The sequence below is a fragment of the Schistocerca americana genome, chromosome 1, assembly GCF_021461395.2.
Source record: "Schistocerca americana isolate TAMUIC-IGC-003095 chromosome 1, iqSchAmer2.1, whole genome shotgun sequence".
Classification (NCBI taxonomy): Eukaryota; Metazoa; Arthropoda; class Insecta; order Orthoptera; family Acrididae; genus Schistocerca; species Schistocerca americana.
This window is the reverse complement of record NC_060119.1, coordinates 636,743,429-636,766,385: the sequence shown is the minus strand read 5'-3', so window position 1 is coordinate 636,766,385 and position 22,957 is coordinate 636,743,429. Positions and strand designations below refer to the sequence as shown.

General features: G+C 42.2%; 1 protein-coding gene across 1 annotated transcript in view; it reads left to right on the top strand.

The window, feature by feature from the left end:
• The window catches only part of LOC124625699 (divergent protein kinase domain 2A), a 104,900-nt gene extending 84,296 nt beyond the window's left edge, over positions 1-20,604 (top strand). Inside the window, exon 4 of the mRNA XM_047149190.1 lies at positions 18,044-20,604. Coding sequence (XP_047005146.1) covers positions 18,044-18,253 — 210 coding nt within the window. The 3' untranslated portion in view covers positions 18,254-20,604. The remainder of the gene's footprint in view (positions 1-18,043) is intronic.
• Positions 20,605-22,957: the final 2,353 nt, after the last annotated feature.

Genomic DNA, 22,957 nt, shown 5'->3' with positions numbered 1-22,957 from the left:
ATTTACACCAGTTGTGCAGCTCATCTTATCAATTTATTGGGGCCAGTTTGAAACACAGCATGTGTCTTCTTGATGTTTCCAGGCATTTTCACCGTCTTTGGATGACCAACACATTCATCACAAACACTACCCATTCTCTCAAACTTGCAAATGAAATTCTTGATTGTTAGCACATTTGTACCAATTGTCTTCAGCTTGAACTCACTCACAAAATTCCTCTTAGCCACAGTTGGACTGTTATTGCTCACATAGTAGGTCTTCATAAGACATACATACTCAGCTCAGCTGTGCCATGACATTATCACGTGCAAATGGCTGATAACAACAAGGTGCGTGTGCATGTGCAGACTAATTCTGAGCATGTCCCATGGCCAACCATGCAGTTCGAACATCCTAACACAAACTGTTCAGAAGTTATGACGCTTTTATTTCATATAGTTCAATAATTGCCATGCTTTATCAAAGTGGATCAGATGTTTCAGTAGTGGTTAGAATGAAGTGAAGGCAGGAAATAATATTAAACAGCAATATATTCTCCAATCAGATTGTGATACAAGTGCATGGTGCTGTTAACAAGCATTTACAGTTTAGGGAAAGAATTCATTGCAGAGTTCTTGCCATACACATAAAACAAATCAGTTATACCACAAAGTAAATGATGTACAGCATTTTCAAACAGCAGCTTTCCTAAGGCTTCAGACTAACAAAATTTATCTGGAACCAGGCACGTGCTTCACTTATCCCTCCAGCCATAAGAAGGAATAAACAGCGGCAGTCACAAGATACTGGGTAAAGTTACTAGAAAACTATTGACAATTTGACAGATTACGACTATATACCAGACAATGACTCAGGTTTATATATTTACCTTTGATAGCAGTCACTCCCCATTCTTTGAAAGTATCTATTCCTACAGCAGAAGTTGGAAACTGTAGGAATGAATGCTAGCAGATTGATATCACAAAGTTGTGAGGAATGCTTAGATGAGTCAGTTGATGAGGCATTACCTGTGAATGCAAAGATTCTTGTGAAATCTCTGCCTGATACACAAATTGATCTGTAAGAGGGCTTAATATCAGCAAACATTATATTATGAGAGAAGTTTTAATACAACATTATTGTGATTTCATACTTTTTGAACTGATTGTATTGTGATTCTTCAGTTTCTCCTGGCGTATTTGTCTCTCGAACAGTCCTCGGGTATACTGCCGGTTCATAGTGTCCAACGGGCACAATATTTCGGCAATCAGACATGTTGCCATCATCAGGTGCACTGACGAACTGAGCTCCTGAGGGTGGGGAGCTGATTTAAATCCCCTCTCCCCGCGGACCGCTCTCTCTGCTGTCCACGCCCGCGCCTGTGCGCCAGCGGTCGTGAAGGCGCGGGCATTAAAAATCTGTCATTGCGTCGATGTGCTTGCTACATCCGCCCTGGTTGCCAGTTCGTACTTCTTGCTGAGAGTCTTCTTAATTAAATTCAATGCTGGGTCCCGAGCGTTGCTGAGATTGTAGCCGCAATCTCAGTTGTATTGTTGTTGCAAGGCAGATACACATTATGTGCCACCCAAATATTGACACACTGTATAATTTTTTAACAAAAATTTTAATTGCAAAATTAAAAAAAGCATTTTTCTGTCATTAATTCACTTCTTTAATCCTTGTATTTAACCTCATTTGGCTTGAATCAGTGTTCAGCAATGTTATAGGCTTACTGAGAAATTCATTGAGCAGTTGCTGGTTATAGTGGGTGATACGCCAGACAACAAAGCTCTCTGTATGCAGAAATATAGTTTTCTTTTAGAATCACTGCAATGAAACAGCTGTGATCAGAGTACATATGTAACGGATGCATCACTTTACTTTGTCTCCATTTGTCATGTTTCATAATCTGATTCTACACATAAATGGTAACTTTATGGTCTACAGTGTGTATTTAATGCCTCCCCAACATTGCTATTCATTCCTTCTTTAATTCATACTGCATGACACTATTTCATAGCTTTTTTGTTAAAGCAGTGCCATAATTATCACTTGTGAGGACATACGAATTTTCGTCTGGCTCACTTCCGCACCATTTCACTGGAATTACCCATTCTTAACAACATTGTATCATAGAATAAAATGTTACCGCCCCAAGATTCTGCATTCTTACACAACTTGTATCATAAATTATAAGGGAAGGAAGAAAGGAAGATTAGAGTTTGAAAATCCATTGATGATGAAGTCATTAGAGATGAGCATAGACATTGTTAACAACTACACACCACTGGTTCCCAACCTGAGAGTACTTATCCACTGTAGGGTAAAATTAAGTGTTCTGAGGGATTAAAAAAAGTGAGTTTGGTTGTGTTTTGATCATGAAAGTGTACATGTTTTTAAAGATTTTTGCTATCACTGTTTCATAATGCTGTAATAGTGTTTATATAAGTTGTAATAACTAAACATGGAAATTCCAGGATGGAATAATGACACTGTTGTGAAAAAGATAGAGTGCTACTCACCATATGGTGGAGATGTTGCGTCACAGACAGGCACAACAAAAAGAAGCTAAACAAGTAAGCTTTCAGCCAAAAGGCCATATTCTGAATTAGACAACACACACACACACACACACACACACACACACACACACACACACACATGTATATAGTTGCATCTCACACTCAGACCGAGCGAGGTGGCGCAGTGGTTAGACACTGGACTCGCATTCGGAAGGACGACGGTTCAATCCCGCGTCCGGCCATCCTGATTTAGGTTTTCCGTGATTTCCCGAAATCACTCCAGGCAAATGCCGGGATGGTTCCTCTGAAAGGGCACGGCCGACTTCCTTCCCCATCCTTCCCTATTCCGATGAGACCGATGACCACGCTGTCTGGTCTCCTTCCCCAAAACCAACCAACCAACCAACCATCTCACACTCACATAACCACTGTCTCTGATAGCCGAGGCCAGACCTGCGCATGATGAGAGAAGCAGTTTTGGCGAAGGGGATAAGGAGGATGCTGGGTTGGGGGGAGAGAGGGATAGCAGGGTAGGGATGGAGAACAGTAAAGTGCTGCTTGTGGGAGCATACAGAGATGAGGTGTACAGGAGTTAGGGCAGCTAGGTGCAGTCATGAGGTTAGACAGAGGGTGGGGGAAGAGGGGGGGAGGGGGGGGAGTGGAAAAGGAGAGAAGTAAAAAGACTGTGCATTAGTGGAATAGAAGGCTGTGTAGCCCTGGAATGGGAGCAGGGAATGGGATAGGTGGGTGAAGGACAATGACAATGAAGGTTGAGACTAGGAGGTTTACTGGAATGTAGGATATGTTGCAGGGAGAGTTCCCACCTGCACAATTCGGAAAAGCTGGTGTTGGTAGGAAGGATCCAGAAATGAAGAATGTTACGTTGAGCTGTGTGCTCAGCAACTGGGAGGTCCAGCTATTTCTTGGCTAAAGTTTGTCAGTGATCATTCATGTGGGCAGACAGTTTGTTGGTTGTCATGCCCACATAGATTGCAGCACAATGGTTGCAGCTTAGCTTGTAGATCACATGACTGGTTTCACAAATAGCCCTGCCTTTGATGGGATAGGTGATGCTTGTGACAGGACTGCAGTAGATAGTGGTGGAAGATACGTGGGACAGGTCTATTACAGGGGTATGAGCCATGAGGCAAAGGAGTTGGGCAGGATATTCCGTAGTTCAGTGGGTGGCGGAATACCCCTGTGTAGGGGGGAAGAAGTATAATGGGTAGGACATTCTTCATTTCAGGGCCAAAAAGAGATAGACAAAACCCTGGCAGAGAATGTGGTTCATTTACTCCAGTGCTGGGTTACTGAGTCATGAGCAGAATGCTATTTTGTGGCTGGACAGTGTCACTTTGGAAGGCGGTGGGTGACTGTAGAGTTAAGGCACAGGAGATTTGCTTCTGTACAAAGTTGGGAGAGTAAGTACAGTCCATGAAAGCCTCAGTGAGAACCTTGGTATATTTCAAGAGGGACTGCATATTGCAACAGATGCGATGGCCACAGGTGGCTAGGCTGTATGGAAAGGACTTCTCGGTATAGGATGAGTGGTACAGTAGCTGTCAAAGAGGAGGTATTGCTGTTGGTTGGTGGGTTTGCTATGAAGGGAGGTAATGATGTAGCCAACTTTGAAGTGGAGATTAGTGTGGAGCGAGGTGGCTTGTTTTGTTGAGGAGGACCGGGTGAAGTGAATGGGGAGAAGGTGTTGAAGTTCTGGAGGAATGTGGATAGGGTGTCCTCACCCTTGAACCAGGTTGCAAAGACGTCATCAATTAATCTGAATCAATTGAGGGGTTAGGATTCTGGATGTATAGGAAGGATTCCTGTCGATGGCCCATGAATAGGTTGGCAAAGGATGATGCCATTCAGGAGCCAATAGCCTTACTTTGAATTTGTTTGTAGACACTGCCTTCAAAGGAGAAGTAATTGTGGGTGAGGATATAGTTGGTCATGGTGACCAGGAAGGAGGTTGTAGGTTTGGAAGCTGTCTGGCATTGGGAAAGGTGGTGTTCAAGAGTGGCAAGACTGTGGGCATTAGAGATGCTAGTGGAAATGGAAATGGTATCAGTGGTGGTGAGCAGGGCACCACGTGGTAAAGGAACACGAACTGCTGAGGGTCAGTGGAAGAAATGATGGGTTGGTTGTGAGTGACAGATTGAAGGTGTTCTTGTACAAGAGCAGAGATTCTCTCAATGTTAGCACATAACCAGCCACAATGAGGCATCCTGGGTGGTTGGGTTATGGACTTAGGAAGCATGTAGAGAGTAGGAGTGCGGGGCATGGTAGGGGTGAGGAGAGAAAGAGACTCCAGGGAGAGTTTCTGGGATGGGCCTAAGGATTTGAGGAGAGACTGCAGAATCGGTTGCCTACCGCCAGCCTAGCAGGAGAGTTTTAAACTCAGTTTACCTTGGGTCAAAACAGATCTGGTCTTAGTTATCTGCCAGTGAATCAACTGCGTAGCACCTTGGGGGTGTGTGATGTCCTTAAAGAACAAGATAAATGGGAAGTCTATGTGGCACAAGTGTGAGCCAGTTGTGACGTAACCATCATGTAGCAAATTTGATCGTGAGTGCAGGTAATTACTAATACTATATGAAGATGGGTGGTGGAATTTCGAGAAAACTTCTCAAGTGGCTTGTGAGCCATACAGTGAAATCAGTCACAAGCCATGTATTAGTTGGTTTGGAGGTGGGGCATCTCGTTGCCCGGGACTACGAAAATCGCATAGCCTTGACAGTAGGAAGTGTTAGTGTGGGAGGACAGTGTCAAATATCCAGGGCTGCTAGTGTGTGAGTGTATGTTTGTGCTGTTGGTTGAAAAACACCTCTGCTTAACTCCTATGCCAGGAAAAAGTAGAGGGAAGCAGTGCTGTATAGCAGTTCTGCTTAACCCAGGGAAAAGTAGGGAGGGAGCCGTGTTGCTGCAGTTGTATCATGATACTGATTCGACCTCAGATTGGAATTGGTGGATAGCCTAAGGGCAGGCAGGTTGCAGGATGAGTGCTGCTAGAGGAGTGCAGCCACAGGCTGAATGTGACGATAACAGAGAGTTTCCAACTGTAGTAGCCATATTGGAATATAAAAGGTATTCTTCCCCCTCCATCTGGGGAGGAGGCAATGGTGCATAGATAAAAGAGAAAGTGAAAACTGAAGGATTAAACCAATCAGCTGGGCACTCTGTGGGTGCTAACCGCAACGTGTAAGGCACACGGCCATGGAGGACAGTGGTACAAAGTAATGGTCGCTGTTGGAACAAATAGATGAGCGACTGAGAGCAATGGTAGTGACCCAGTGCAATGCATAGGCGAGGAAGACATAGGGCGATTACGTCTCGTGGGGGTTAAGTACTACATAATTCCCAAAATCCCTGAAGTAACAAGGTGAGCTAAAAAAAAAAAAGGGGGGGGGGGGCATGAACTAATGCGACATTGTACCATAAAACTTTTATTCATTAGGGTGGAAATCTCTTGCTAACTTTCTAGCAAGATAGCGCGTTACTGCACTTGGGAGATGACGTCACATCATGGTTGCTAATCATCAACAATCTACTGCTTAGTTCAGTGGGTGCTTCAATCTTGTTACATCATGGATGTGTTTGAATAAACAAACGGGTGTCTCTCACTTCCCAAACACACGGTGGGGCACTGTACCCAAATGGTAGCAGTGTCGATTTCTATGCTCACTCGCAACATCTTTACTTTGACAATAAATTACTTCATAAGAAGTCAGGTGATCACCAATGAAACCTGTATTCATCTGGGTGAACTCTTAAATGTGCAACGCACACTTGGGGTGCTAAATTATATTCTTCATTTACTTGGGTGAAACTTAATTACTTCTATCCTATCACAAAATCTATCTTGCTTACCGTTCTACAGCGAGAGAATAGCTCACTTCTTCTCAACTTCAGGGGCGCATTCAACTCTTCTCTAATCAGTATTTTATATAACTCGGGTGCTGCAGACTCCTCTAAACATACCAGTCCGGCTCTGGGCACGAACATGGCACATAATAGGATTCCAGAATCGCTAACTCATAAAGTCGCGTATCACGACTGAAGGGGAGTCTTAGGTAATGGAAATGTTGCTGTAGTGCAACATATCTAAAATCCAGGGCTGTGGTGGGCCTTTACCTACCGGAGTCATAAATATAAAATACAAGTGCATATTATACAACACCAATGGCATAAATTATAAAAATTCATGAATGAAATAACACACATGATATAGCAAGGGTGTTGCTGCCCAGCAGAATGATTATGAAATGCTTAAACCTAACATAAAACCATAAGGGGAGAAAAATACAAGGTATTGGTACCAATTATTAATTAGCTATCAACTGGTAACGCATGTGGGCCAGACATCGCTCAACACCACTAATCATACAAAAGGTGCCTAATACTGAGTGGTAAAACACTTTATCAAACTTGATACTTTGTGAGGCTGGTAGTGTTATGAAACTGGCGAGAGGCATAAATGGATAGAGGTGACAGAGGCAGGTTTCAAGTTAGTGCTGAGATTGCAGAGTAGCAGTGCAGGGTGTGGAGGGCTGAGATAGTGGAACAGCTGTGCGGTGCGTGTAACACTGAGATAGCGGGGCAGCAGCGCATGTCCTCAGTGAGTGACGTCTTGGGGTGTTGTAACGAACCATTTACAAAACGCAGTCCATGTAAATTAGTAACATTAGAAGGGATTTAGTGATTATTGTGAAGAGTATTCCAACTCCTTTCATGAATGAATCGACAAATATGAGTTGAATGGGCCATGATGGGCACATAATGGTGAAGCCATTTACGAATTTGGGAAAGGAACAGGTAGTCGGTTATTAAGGTGTGTCAACTAGATGGGAGGTGGTAGGGTGGTACTATACTTCGGGGGAGGCTCGGAAATGCAAAATGCCACCAAACTAAATGGCGGTGGACAGAAAAACACCCCATAATGGTGCGCTTCGTTATTGCAATGCTTTTCCATTTCGCATTCCATCAGCTGGAGATCGATTGCTTCTAAACTCCCCTTGGAGTTATAGTCTGATCAGCGGACATGTTAAAAGCTTAGGTGTGCAAATAAATTTATGGGTGGGTTTTCAAGTGGTTGAAGTCACCCAGGCATTGAGATGGAATAATGTAAGAAATCACAGTTAAAATAGGTATTGCGTAAAAAATATGGGCCTTTCTGTGTTAAGTTTCTGTGCATGGATTGATAGCAAAGATAGTTCTAATATACATATGATCCCTTTAACAGCGACAGGCAGCAGCAAGTATGGTGCGGGAGAGAGGGGAAGGAGGGAGGGAGGTTGACTCAGGTGGCGACAGCTGGTGTGGCTGGTGAGACGGCGTGGGTTGGGGAGGGACGGAGCGGAGGGGGTAACCGCAGTGTCAGGTGATTGAAATGACTCTGCCTCACGCGAAATGGCCACTGTACATGCGACTCCCGCTTGACAGCTGACTCTGACAGATGGAGCGCACTTGTTTACAACTTCGCTGTATCAGGGTTCAAATGGGAAAATTACCTAATGCAATCACTTCTTCATACAATATTCTTATTTAGAATTAACTATATTGGTATTGAACATAGTACTGCTGTCCGACCACTAGGCGTGTCATAACACATAAATAACATAAATAAAAATTACATAAGTAAAATACTGGTTAGAACTAGGAACTAAGTAGCCTAGACCAGCATTGCAGAATAGGCTGGGTGGGTAGAGCTCTGATAATCTCCTTCAGAGAGGGAGGCTAGGGTGACATCTTAGTTATCACAGCATGGGAGCATAAAATACATATTGTATGTGTAGGGTGTTCATCTGCAAAGGAAAATAATAAGGTGGTTACTTGAGACTTGTTACTTTTTCTTTTGGCTGATATAACTGGGAGGTAAGAAGAAGTACCTGGGTGTTTAGATCTCAGAGCATATCTAGGGTGAGCTGGGGGTGGTGGAACTTTCCTTTTCTCCACTTCACAGGGGGAAGAGAACCTGCTGTAGGTCCAGCGCTTGTCTTAGAAGGTGGGGGGAGAGCCATAGTTCCTGAATAGGGTTTTAGCCTATCAATATGGACGATCACTTTCGGTCAGGCAGTTGTAATTCTGCATTAACAGGAGAGGTGTGCTGAATAATTGAATGTGGTCTGTCATACAGGGGGTTAAGTTTCTTCACTCTTCCTTTCTTTACACAAGGTTTTTTTTAGTAAAACCAGATCACCAGGTTTATGAGCGGGAAGCATGGCATTTTTATTGCTTCTTTCTATCTGCTTCCTGGTTGCCTTGCGGTTGTTCCCTTGTACCTTCTTCCAAATGGCCTTAAGGTGGCGAGCTAGCCCCTTAACGGCTGTGTGATCAATTCCTGGAGGTAATTTATCAATCTCAAAGGGGGATTCAACAGGGTGGCCAAAGACTATCTCGTAAGGGGTATGTTCAGTGGCTTCGTGGAAATGGCTATTGTATGCACTTGCCACGTGTGAAATGTATCTTTGCCAGTCACTGTGGGCTGAGTTGAGTAATAGGAAAGCATTTATTTCACAGTGCGATGGACACGTTCAATGTGGCCATTTGCCTGGGGCTGAAAAGGGATGGTTCTCCATATTTTAATTCTCAGCAATTTGCAAACTTGGACAAATAAGGCGGACATAAAATTGGTTCCCTGATTGGTTACAATGGCTTCAGGGCTACCGAGAGCAAGGACAAAATTATCTACAAAAGCTCGTACTATAGTTTCAGCTGACATGTCAGTGATTGGTATCAAAATAAGATATTGGGAAAAGTAATCTATAATAGATAGAATATATTTACTTCCTTGTGTACTTACGGAAAGTGGCCCAACTACGTCCAAAGCTACAAACTGAATGGGTTTTGATGCTCAGGAAGAGGTTGTAAGGGAATTTTGATTGGTGGGGGTGGTGCTCTTTGGGCACATGGTAGGCTGTTTTTTATATACTTGACATCATCTCACCATCTGTTGTCCCACCAATAATTCATGGACATGCGAGCATTTGTGGCTCTTCATCCACTATGGCAAGCTTGGATGCTCTTGTGGCACTGGGCTATAATTATTGATTGCAAGTCTTTAGATATTACTATACGCTTACCCAGGGGGGGGGGGGGGGGGGGGTCGTGCGGTATAGAATTCCATCCTCTGTAACAAAATCTGGATGGGAGCGATACTGGCAGCATTTTCATTCATTTTCCAAGGAGTTTTTTAATTCGTCAATTAGCACACCATCTGTTTGATCTACTCTCACTTTTCTATTAAGGGTGTCAGTGTTCTGGTGCAACCTTCCAGCTTTTTGTTGCACTTGGTAGTCATACTCACTCAGTTTCAGGGCAGGGCCCAGCGGGTGAGACGGCTGCTAGGGTCTTTTAAACTTAATAGCCACTGAAGTGCTGCATGATCTGTTACTATTGTAGATTTTCTCACATAAAGATAACATCTAAAGTAGTTAACTCCAAACATTGACACCAGTAACTCTTTCTTCGTAGTGCTGTAATTAATTTCTGCCTGGTTCAGCTGACGGGATGTGTAACCAATTGGTCTTTCCTCACCGTCTAATAATATGGCCTAGTTACTGTACTTGACTCTCAGCAAAGGAACATTTCTCTGTCTTCAAACTTAGATTAGCACTTCTTAGTCTAGACAAAACATTTCTTAACCTGGTAACATGCTCATCTATGGTCCTGGAAAAAACAATGATATCATCTAGATAAACTATGTACATTGTAGGTTTCAATCCTCTTAACAGTAAGTTGGCAAATTGTTGGAAAGTGGCTGGTGCGTTGTGCAGCCCACATGGCATTCTCAGAAATAGACCAGAGGGAACTACAAATGCTGTTTTTGGCCTGTCTGGTGGTGCAATCGGTATTTGGTGATACCCACTCTTCATATCAAAGGTAGTGAAGTATTTGAAATTTCCTAACCTGTCCAGCGTTTCGTCGAAACGGGGGAGATGGTAAGTATCAGGAGTGGTTTCCTTATTTACTGCTCTCATATTGATGCAGAGACGGTAGGTTTTCCCTCCATTGATTGATTTCTTGGGGATCACAATGATTGGGGATAACCAGGGTCTGGCGGAGGGTTGTATTATCCCTGCCTCTAGCTGCTGTTGGATAGTTTCCTCCACAACAGGCTGGAGTTGATACAGCATTCTATACAGTTTCTCCACAGTGGGCCACGCATCTCTGGTGGGAATTTCATGGTAAACAAGGTCAGTAGCCAGCAAATAACACCTTTCCTCAAATAACCAGGAGTGTTCTTGCAAGACGGAGTGTAATTTGTTTTTGTCAGCCACAGGCAGATGAGCTAACTTATCCTTAAATTTGTCTTTGAGCGTGGGAGCAATATGACATATGTTACATTCTGGAAGTCAGTGTTTTTGGTTAGATTTTGACTTCTCTTGTACGGGGTTGTTTTCTTCAATCTCATGGTTGCTAGCTGTAATGTTACCACTAGGAATTTCTACCTTCTTCATTCCAAAATTATCCAAACAGACAGGAATATAAAATTTCTTCCCCTGCACTTCTGCTGTTGTTAAACCGCATTTTACACTGACCTTTAGTCTGTTGAGGACATCGTTTTGATGGAGAGGATCTACCAATACGGCTAATCTTGGCAGTTCGCGGGATTTGACACCAAGCCAGAGAATGCGTCCCATGCCACTGCTGATTCTAACGGAGGTAGTTGTATGTAATGCCCATCTCTGCGCAGAAGGAACCTGTGGAAGCAGCCGCATTTCACAAGTACCTTGCGACGGAATGTCGTGGGAGCTGCTAAAATGGTGGGTTTGCTCACCAAGACAAACGGTTTGTGATCTGTAATTTACTACACTCTGATAGTGGTGGAGGAAATCTCTCCCCAGGATGACACTGAAATCTTGCCTTCATTTTTGAATTATATCCATGTCAAAAGGGTAGTGACTGGTTCCGATTTTCAACTTAACTTGGCGACACCCAGCGGGTATGATTATCTCATCATTCAGACTGTTAATGTGGTGATGTGGTGGTTTTAACAATTGTCTATCCCCGTGTCCTATGAATAACACACTAGTTTGTGCTCCCGTGTCAATAAGCACTCTTACCTTCTTTCACCGAACTTTATGATTGAGGAGGATACTTGCCACCTCATTTACGGCACTGTGGCGGACACGATGCATAAATTTTACAGGGGGCATGGTCTGGCGGCATGACTTGCCCCTCAACTGTTTCCTGGTTGTCTTTGGGGTCTGGGTGGATTTTTGGTGAATTGCTCCCTCTGCTGGTTGTATGAGGGGTCCCCGTTTCGCGGATTCTGCGAGCAGTTTTTACTCATATGCCCTTGGACACGGCTGTTCGTCCAGGTGCGCATAATTGGCTATAAAATGTACTACCTCCTCCAGCAACATCGCGAGTCATGTGGCATCATGCAATGAGGTGCGTGAGACTATTTTGACCTCCCCTCAATACACAGGTTGATTCCACATATAAATATGTCAATCGAGCGGGTTTCCGCTTGCTCGATTAACACCTCGTTATGGATGGGATCCGAACCCAGCATGTAAGTGTGGCAAGCCACAGCGTGGATTCGGACAGCAAATGCCTCTACATCATCCCTTTTCTTCTGGTGGAGGGTGGATAACTTGTCCCTGTGATAGCTGGCGTCACGTCTGTCAGAATGTCTCTCTTTCAACCCAGCTTCTAATGTGGCAAAGGAGGTAGTGTCCCTAAGGGTGTGAACTGATTTGATGTACGTACGGGCATCACCTGACAGTTTAAAGTGGAGACCGGTTAACAGGAAATCATCTGGCCAAACACAAGTGCGGCCTACATCTCAGACAGTTTGTAGGAAGGAATTTATTTGCTCATTGGTTTTCCTGGAAAATGTCTGGATAAAGTTGACTACAGGGAAACTGTTAGCCAAATTTGCAATGTATGGCTGGGGTACAGTGCTACTGGAGGTGCTTGCAGCCATCATTTGCAGTGCAGCAGGTCATGTTTCTGGGGTACTTGGACTGGCAGACTGGGTTTGAGCCAATTTTTGGCATTCTTCTGTCAATTATATTTTTCACAATAATAACTTATCTATTTTTGCTTGAAGAGTGCCTACTGGGTCTGGTGTTTCTGTAGGTGTGGAATTCCCCTCGCCAGTGGTGGTACCATGCGTGTGAGGCACGAGAAGGAAAAAAAGGGCCTATACTTGACACGATGACAGCGTAGCTGGCAACAAGGATGCAACAGCAAGTAGGAATGAAGCGCCGAACTTACAAAAGTTGCGGCGGTGGTGCATTGGACGATGGCAGCAGGAAACGGTGGTGAAGGTGATTTCAGCAGTGTTGATGGCTGGGCGCCATGCCTCAGCTAGTCGGACGGAACATGCAACCATGCTGCGGAGCGGCGTGGAAGGCGGCTTCCCACAGCGTGGCATAGCATTGGACTGCCTGGAGGTGGCAGCAGCGTGGCAGCTGCCTGTGTGGTGTGGCGAGTTGCCTGGCCATGCGGCCTGGTGTTCGCTGCGGCAGCTGTTTGGAAGAAACACTGAAATGGTGGAACACTGCATGGCGAAGCACAAATGCAAGTGCTTGTTATTGTTCAAATGTGTGTGAAATCATATGGGACTTAACTGCTAAGGTCATCAGTCCCTAAGCTTACACACTACTTAACCTAATTATCCTAAGGACAAACACACACACCCATGCCCGAGGGAGGACTCGAACCTCCGCCAGGACCAGCCGCACAGGCTTGTTATTGCACGGCACATCGAATGTGAAATATTACTGTCAGCTTCATTAGGTATGGCTGGTTAAACTTCAAATAAGAGTGCCTAACAGGGAGCAATCTGACTTCCGACACCAGATGTTAATGCGTTAGGATTGGACAGGAGGGAAGAGCAGTAGGCAACCATTGAGGTGTAAAATCAAACATATTTTTAACTGCATGAATGTTTAATGTCATAAAAAGGAAAAGCAGGCTTAGAGGAGCTGCTGAGACTGAATGCTGCCCAAGAGATCATGAGAGGAGAATGTCTGGTTGGGTCAGAAGCTGCCAGCAGAAGAGACCAGATGGCGTGTCTGCTCCCAGCGGTCCCAACCCCACTTGACCACCTTCAAGCTTCCCTATTGGTTGGCCAAATCGAAGACATGCAGTTCGGTAGCATTACCTCATCAGCAACACGTGAATTCAGCTGCTGATGGTTCAACAAGTGAGTTTCAAAGTGGTTATGTTTGGTTCTGGGCAACGTGACTGAGACGCTGCAACTAGGTGCCAGGCAGAAGGCACTGATGAACAAGTGAAAAATAAAAATCAAATTTTAATACTAATAAATCCATTCAGTAACAGCCCCCACTGTACAATTTTCACCACCAACCCCATCAATGCGACTCAACCAAAGGCCAACATTGAATGTTGCCTGACTCTGTTCACTCTTCCATTTGATCATGATCCACACCTATTGCCCACAAATCACCCAATCTTAACTTTCCAAAATTCCTTAAACTTAAACTATATGGTTAGTAACAACCTATCCTTTTTCATAATATTGTAGTTATAATAATTACATTCTTCCCCAAATCCCTCAACATGCTACCTAACGTTACATCTGAAGCGAGAACCACAATCCACCATCTAAAAACTGATCCCTACCTACCTGCTGACAAAGGCTCCATCACTGTGGTTTTGAATCGTGAGGATTAATTGGTGGAAGGACTACACCAGTTGTCAGGTTCGTCCACCCACAAACTCTGCCACAATGATTCCATTCCAGAAATCTTGCAGGATCTCCAATCTCTCATCGACTCCTTAGGCCCATCCCAGAACCTCTCCCTGTAGTCTATCTCTCTCCTCAGCCCTGCCACTCCTTGCACTCCTATCTTCTACATGCTTCATAAAGTCCATAAACCCAACCACCCAACATGCCCCGTTGTAGCTGGCTACTGTGCCCCACTGAGAGAATCTCTGCTCTCATAGACCAACACCTTCAACTTACTGCTTGCAACATATCCACCTGTATAAAAAGACACCAACCATTTCCTCCAGTGACTCTCCACAGTTCCTATTGCTTTACCACACGGTGCCCTGCTAGTCGCTATTGATGCCACTTCCCATTACACTACTTTCCCAATGCAAATGTACAATCTCCTTCCTGGTAACCATACCAACTGTATCCTCACCCACAATTACTATCTCCTTTGAAGGCATAAACTACAAAAATTTGCTATAAGGCAATGGGCACTTGCGTGACACCATTGTGTGTCAACCTACCTGTGGGCCATCTAGAGGAATCCTTTCTGAACACCTAGAATCTCAAATCCCTCTCCTGATTCATGTTCACTAATGACATCATTGTTATTTGGATTGAGAGTGAGGACACATTATCCACATTTCTCCAGAGCCTCAACACTTTCTCCCACATTTGCTTCACCTGGTCCCCCTCAACACAACACGTGACCTTCCTCGAGGTTGACCTCCACCTCAAAAATGGCTACATCAATACCTCTGTCCATATCAGACCTACCAACTACCAGCAATACCTCCACTTCAACAACTGTCATCCATTCCATACCGAGAAATCCCTTCCTCACAGCCTAGCCACCCATGGCCATCACATCTGTAGTGACAAACAATCCCTCTTGAAATATACCAAGGGTCTCACTGAGGCTTTCACAAACTGTAATTACCTTCCCAACCTTGTACAGAAACAGATCTTCCATGCCTTACCTCTCCAGTCGCTCAGCATCTCCCAAAGACCAATGTCCAGCCCCAGAGGAGCATTCCCCTCATGACTCAGTTCCACCCTGGACTGGAGCAACTGAATCACATTCTTCGCCAGGATTTTGACTACCTCTCATTGTGCCCTGAAATGAGAGATGTGCTATCTGCTATCCTTCCCACCCTCGTATTCTGCCTCCCACTATCTCCTTGTTCATCCCTACTCAACCCCTCCTCCCAACCCCTTGCCTCAGGGCTCATATGCCTGTGATAGACCTGTCCTATACATCCTCCCACCACCACCTACTATAGTCAGGTCACAAGCATCATCTATCCCATCAAAGGCTAGGCTATCTGAGGAACCAGTAATGTGTCACTGTCCTTGACCCACCTATCCCATTCCCTGTTCCCACTCTAGCACCACGCAGCCTTCTATTCCACTAATGCACAGACTTTTTACTCATCTCCTTTCCCACTCTCCCCCTCACCCCCATACACTCCACCTAACCTCCTGACTGCACCTAGCTGTCCAACCTTCTCCCCATTTTGTCCCTATATGATCCCACAAGCAGCACTTCAACACCCCACTCCTACCCTGTCATCTCTCCCCCTGCCCACCCTAACTTCCTCCTGACTCCTCACCACCCAGATTGATTTTCCCATCACGCACAGCTGCTTGCAGTGAGGCCTCGGCAGCCAGAGACAGTTGTCATATATGTGAGAACTGCGTTTGCATGAATGTGTGTGAATATGTTGTCTAATTCAGAAGAAAGCCTTTTGGCTGAGAGCTTACTTGTTTTGCATCTTTCTGTTGTTCTTGTCTGCGACTCAACATCTCCCCCATATGGTTAGTAGCAATCTATCCTTTTTCATAATATTGTAGTTATAATAAGTACATTTTTCGAATACAAGTATAACTTGTGGCACAATGTGGTGAAGGTTACTGCTTGAGAAATGAATGTAAGAACATCATGTTCCTCACATAGTCCACCCACTACACACATACTTTGTATGAAGCATCTATGGCAGTAAAATAGAAACATATATGTCACATCTCCTGAAAATACCTTCTCTAAATTGTAGGTAGTTCCTCCAGTAAACCAGAAGTTACTTCATTATTCACTTCACAACAAATAAACAAACTAATTGACTGTACAGCACATGATTACTACATTGCTGTAGCATCTATATTGTATTGTTATTATGATGAGCATTGGCAATGCTTGGGCACAGTTCAAAAGTAAGGAGTCCAGCAACAAGTGTTCTATAAAGAATATGTATAGTATGCACATTTTAACTGGGTTGATTTTAAGTGGAGGTGCAGAGTGTGGATGAAGCAAGTGTCACTAGGGAGATGAGTGGTGCAAAGGACACATGTTTTGTAACAAGTGTCTGTCCTCAGTGTGGATAGTTATCTCTCTTTTCTGAGATGGATAGGTAGCACTTGTTATGTCCTGAGTATTGCTTCATAATTCTACAAATAATGGTTGTTAGAAATGAGTGGTTTCAATTGTTACATTGATTCCGTAGACTGTGGTTTAATAAAATACTACAAAAAGTAAGTATCACTTACCTTTTGTATTTTAAAAATAATAATGTGCAAAGAAAATTCTTATTTATTCTAAAGATTAATTGGGTAATGATGTTGATGATGTTAGGGCAGTGGGGGGCTATTATCTAATATCTGATTGCACTTAGGGTTAATGATCTCAGAAAGTTTGGGAACCACTGCTGTGTATAAACAGTAGACAGCTGTTAGGAAAGGTAATGCTGTATTCATGTTGCAGTTTATATGTTCACTTACAGTGTAGCTGTCTTATGTCACCTAACAAATAGGGAATGCACATTTTTTTGTAGTTGTGTTGCTGTAGCTTTCTATATTATTCAGGTTACTGACAGGATTTAAGAATGGAAATGACAGCTGGGAATTCGGATGTGTATCTGTTAACTATAGTGCTTACTTCTTGTCACTGTAAGTCAGATGGGACACAAGTTACTATGGGTCATCATAACAAAATCAATCAGTGGGAAATCCAGGATGGAATTTAACAATTTATGAAAAGGGTAGTTGCTATTTACCATATAGTGGAGGTGCCTGAGTCACAGATAGACACAATGAAAAGACTTTTGGGAAGTGAGCTTTTGGCCAACAACACCTGTTGTTTCAAAGTATAGACACATGAAATTTTGTCATATTTTGCACCTTTTTCTCTTTGCTTTCATTGCCATTGCTGCAAATTTTGCAAGAACTGATAAAGTTTTCATTCTACATAAATGAGTATGATGTCGGTGTCTGTCGTTAGTAATCAGGCATTCCACAGCAGCCTTACTGAATAAATATTTGTGAATTAGATGTTTTACGTTCTTATGGAAGTCATTAAAAGGAAATGTCAAAAGAAACCACCAACATAATACAGAGTTTATTTTGTATTAATGCATGTACTGCTTGTATATTTATTATTCATAACTCTCATTGTTTATACCTATCAAGTTGATGTTTCTTTTCAGCTACAGCTCTGTCAGCAGATTCTGTGTATAGTGCACAGGGGATTTGTATCTTGAAATAAAAATATTGCCTTGTTAATCATAAATTGGGTGCAACGTATTTATATATTAATCATAAATTATTGACATGTATATTTCTCTTTCTTTGAACTATTTCACACATGTTTGCTCACTTTCTCTTTTTCCATTTTCATTTTTTACATTATGAGACGTACGATATGACTCTTTTCATTGACACGCATTTGTAATGGTTGGAATGTTATGTCTGTACAGCATATTGTTGGCATAAGAAATGCAAACTGTTGACTTTAATTTTAAACTGAGTAATTATGTTCTTAATTTCCATGCCTATTACTTGCTTTGTTTGTTCACAGCATTTGCTATCACCAAAAGCAGTGCCTGGTATAATGCCAGGAGGACTTCTCCACAGCACTCCACATCTTGTGTTAGAGAATTATCCAGACCTCCCATTGATCCTGACTCAGTGTGGAGAATCAGCAGCACCATTTGGGAGATTTAAAGCAGCAAATCAACTGTTGCATCTACTTGCTAACATTACAGAAACTCACAAAACTATAAATTAGTATCTACGTTGATTTATACACTGTCAATTTTTTGCTTGCTGACTGGATCTGTGATACATTATGACTAAATGGTACTGTTAATGAATTAGTTACATTGTGCACAGTGGTTTTGTAGATGAATGGATAAGATAATGAATATTTTATAAAAGCATTGTTTCATTGCAGAGAAATGCAGGTGCGGAAAGTTACTATTACTTGCTGCCAGAAATCATATCTAAAAATTATTCTAATCATCTATACAGTCAAATAATGACAGCAACTTTGACATTTATGGTCTAGACAAAAAAATTGACATAAAAAAGAGCTCAATATATTGTAGTGATCTTATAATCTGATTAGATCGAAGGAAACATTTTGAAAGAACTATACTGTGAAAAAGACCTAAAGTAATCCTTGTGATGTTTGGAAGAATGTGTACTGGTGCAGTGAAGCAGTAACTGAATCCTCACATGATAATCAGAACCAATGCTTGATTTGTGATGGCATGCATCGATACTCCATGCTGGTGCCTCTGATGAAAGAAAATTAAAAATGCAGGTTTTGAGATGTGGTACAATAGAACTTTTGCTGTGGTTGAAGCAATGTGTAGCAAATGTTGTATTCACAATTTAAAATGCCCAGAAAAGCATTAAAATAATGTTTTAAGAAATATAAGTTCCAAAACACCCCTGGAATGTTGCAATATCAGAACTACTTCAGTTTTCAAATCAAGCACGGATTGGTACCATAAACTTTCAAAATATGACAGTTAAATCAAAACCTTTTATTTCACTGAACACTTATTTCTGACCACAAATGATGAACACACACACATGCCATTCCCTTTCTCATCTACTTATCACTCTGGTTACTTTTATGACTTCAAGCACTCACCCTACTTCACTTGATTCACTAGCTTCCACTCAACCCTCAACACAACCCAAAGAGCTCCAAAAGACATAGACATCTTATTGTTGTAACCATATAATTAACACCACAGATGACCAGGATTAGCAATGTTTGAATAAAAATAGTGTTTGCACTTAAACGCAGTTACATCAAAATAATTCCTTTAAGGAATGAATATTTACAAAGTACATCAAAGTCCTGGTGGTGGACAATATTTTGTTCATAAAGGAGCTGCATTCAACCTCTTACAGAGGTCATGAACAGGTGTTTCAATTCTGAAAAATTCAGGTATTTCAGAGGAAATGATGTCACTCCTAGAATTTTTGTGAATGCATTGAGTCCTACTGCAGATGAAATTAAGTATACCAGGTGTGGACAAATTACTGCTTTGTTTCTATTTGTTATTTATTTGATTATCAAGTTCTTGACTTTTTCTATGCTATATGGTCTTTAGCTGATTGAATCCATGTTGTTCTTGCATTTTTTCTTAGGCCACCTACCCACCTTCCTTTAGATGATCATCATGGCCGTTTTTTAATCTCTTGGAGTACATTAAGAATTTGCTAGCTCCTTCTCTCATCCATTCACCTGGCTACACGTCTCTCCCATTCAATTTAATTTTTAAAACAGTCATAATTACAGCTTCTCTTCCACACTGTTCCTTGATTTTTTTCCCCCCACTCTCCTTGTAAATCCTAACGTGCATCTCTACATTGCTTATTGAGCATCTCTCAGTTTTAGAATATTTGCCATAAGTCAAAACTTATTGTAAACTTTCCTTTTCAGATGTATCAGAAACTTAATTTTGGAAACTCGGGTAATTTTTACCCGTCTTTTTATTTCTTTTGGAGTTCATCCATCTGATTTCTTCAACTGCCCAGAATATAAAATCTAAACATTTGATTCAGTGATTTAATTGTTCACTACTGTATGTGATTTTTGTATGTTTTTTGGTTATAATTAATTTTCAGACTTAAATGAAAATTGATCAAATATATTATTTCACTGTTGTTGAAGTTCATCTGCAATGGAGGCTAACAGTACAGCGTCATCAGCAAACAGAGAAATTTGGATATGCTTCACTAATAGATACTTCTTCATTTGAACAGTTGAAAAATTTCCTCTGGGATTTCTGAGAATGGTTTTGATGATGAGGAATCCCATTACTTGACTCTTTTTTCAATTCTGATTTTCTCATGATTCTGATTAAGTCCAATTGAGCACCTTTTTTGGAAAAAAGGGGTCAAAACTGCCTACAGGACACCAGTTAAGGTGTTACAGAATGGAAGGAACCAGGTAGACTATTCATGAGGAGAATGGGTTGGCAATAGGTGTCTATTTTGTTATGTATAAGGGGCGTTCAAAATGAAATGAACCAGAGGCATAATTACAGAAACCAGTACCTGTATGTTAGAAGTATTGATCCTGGCTGTTGAGACAATTGTCCTACTGTGACACAAGGTGGTGAATGGCTGTCCCATAAAATTGCTGGGGCTGCGATGTTAACCAGTTCCGCATGTACAGCCAGACATTGTCATCCGAGGTGAATCGTTCGCCCCTCAGAGCCTTTTTAAGGAGACCAAAAATGGCCCCCTTCTGATTCACTTCCTGCAGCACAGGACAACAGTGAATGCTCACCATTACTCACAAACCTTGACCCCCTTTTGCCAAGTGATCAAATCAAAACGACCAGGCAATCTCACCCATGGGGTCATTCTGCTCCACTACAATGCAAAGCCTCATATGGCCAACACAGTCGTGGCACTCCTGCAGAAATTCAAATGGGAGGTTCTCCATACATTGTGTCATTTGGCGTTGTCGGGCGCCATGTTGGCGCCAAATAATGTGGCGTCAGGGTCTCCTTAGAGTTGACACGACTCGGTGGTGATGGTTGTCCCTGTCAGTATGGCGTGGAATGGCGTCAGTCGCTCACTACAACGGCACCCTGTAACTAATAGAAACACACAAACTCCTCACGTGGTTTGGTCATATTTCAGATATCATCTTTCGTGATTAATGTCATTATTTCAATAGAGCAGTGCATCAGAATGTGTCAGCCGCTCTTGTTTCTTCACTGATAAACGTGGCAATTGCACCACTTGATGATGCGATGACTCCTTTTACCTAATGATGACCAACAGTTCTCTTTTGTTGTGAGTGCACGATAGACTTTTCAGCTTGTGCGAACTGGCTAACTGTAGTTCTTCTTTTTATTATGCCTGGTTAGATAATGGATGTTGAATACTAATAATATAAAGTTGTGAATCTTCAATCCATCATCCAAGTGATGGCTACAATATGGAATTGCGAGAACGTTAAGTTGATAAATTGTTATTCCATCATCAAGACGTCGCTACGTCGCGTGTTCAATAATTATATGACGTAATTCCAGTGATAACATATACTTAAGGAATGTTCAGAATGCATCATAATCTTGGGACAAATCAATGCTGTTCACTGTTAAATAACCATGAATTCACTTTTCACTTCATAATAGTCTAATAGTCAATTAATTTTCACTAATACACATGAAAATGTCTCTTCAATTATGTAGGCAACACGAAGATTTAGTTTGAATCCATTTTTATTGTTCCTTGTAATTAACTGTCCCTACGCTGAGCATGCACACCGATTTCTCACGGAGGGAATTGCTTCCATTTGCATCAGTAATCCTCTCGTTGATGACAACTTCTGACAACTCGGCGCAATTGTATGTTCTTCGTGTTTGCATTTGTTTGTTACCTACTCGAGACTAATAAATTTTTTTTTTATTTTGTCGGCGATCTTTCTTTTACAATGTCCTTGAATGTTTGTGCATATTCAGTAACACAAAGGCTAAGTCCCATCACAAATCTCACACGATTTAACTTCATCACGAATCTCTGTATCCCGTTATCTTGCTAATGGTAAAGATGAATTTGCTTTAGTATGACTTCTGAATAATACTTCAGTTTAAATCACAAAACTTTCAAATTTCCAATTAGCTTGAAACAATCTAGTAGCACTTACATGTGTGCTACTATCGCAATAGTACTATAGAGCAACTAGACAGCAACTGAAGCTAACATTTCCATTTCCGAGTTACATTGTAGTCGCATCGAACTTCCTTTTTGATGCAGCTACAACTCTCTTCTGTGGTAAATGTTACCTTTGGCCAGTTTACCATCTGGGCTTTAACCTTCATTATTAATTATATTGCAATTCTTTCTCTGATGATTTTGTTGTGAATCCTATCATATTCTTTCATTCAGTCTCTATTTCATGATAAATATTATTATTCACATGACATTCCTGTTGATCAAATTACCACAAGTGTAAATTTTGTCGTCAGTAGTTGCCGTCACTGTCAGGATGACTAATTTTCCTACTTCCTTTACAACAAAGGGTTTCTGTAATTGGGGTGTTACAAAATGTACTCACATTATTGAAGCTTGCATTGAGTTCTACCATTGTCAAAAGTGGCCACAACAGTCATACAGAGCTTGGGTGGTGAAACTTCACGGGCGTAGCCATCACTGCCAGTTTGTTACTGAAGCCCACCAGGACTCAAACTGATTCACTGTTTCATGATGTTACAAAACACATGGCCCCTGATAAAGAAATTTGTGAACCTGCTTTAAAGTATGAGAATCCCTCTCTCACAGAGAGAGAGATAAGCAGGAAATCAGATAGAAGCTTGGTGTGAAGTAGCAGCCCTTGCATCTCTTCCTCAGCTGTTGTTGATTAGCTCATGGGGGCAAGATGTTCTCGTGGCCATGCAATCACAATTTCCACATCACATGGGGTAGTGCTATGCTAAGCAGCAGTCAACATCAC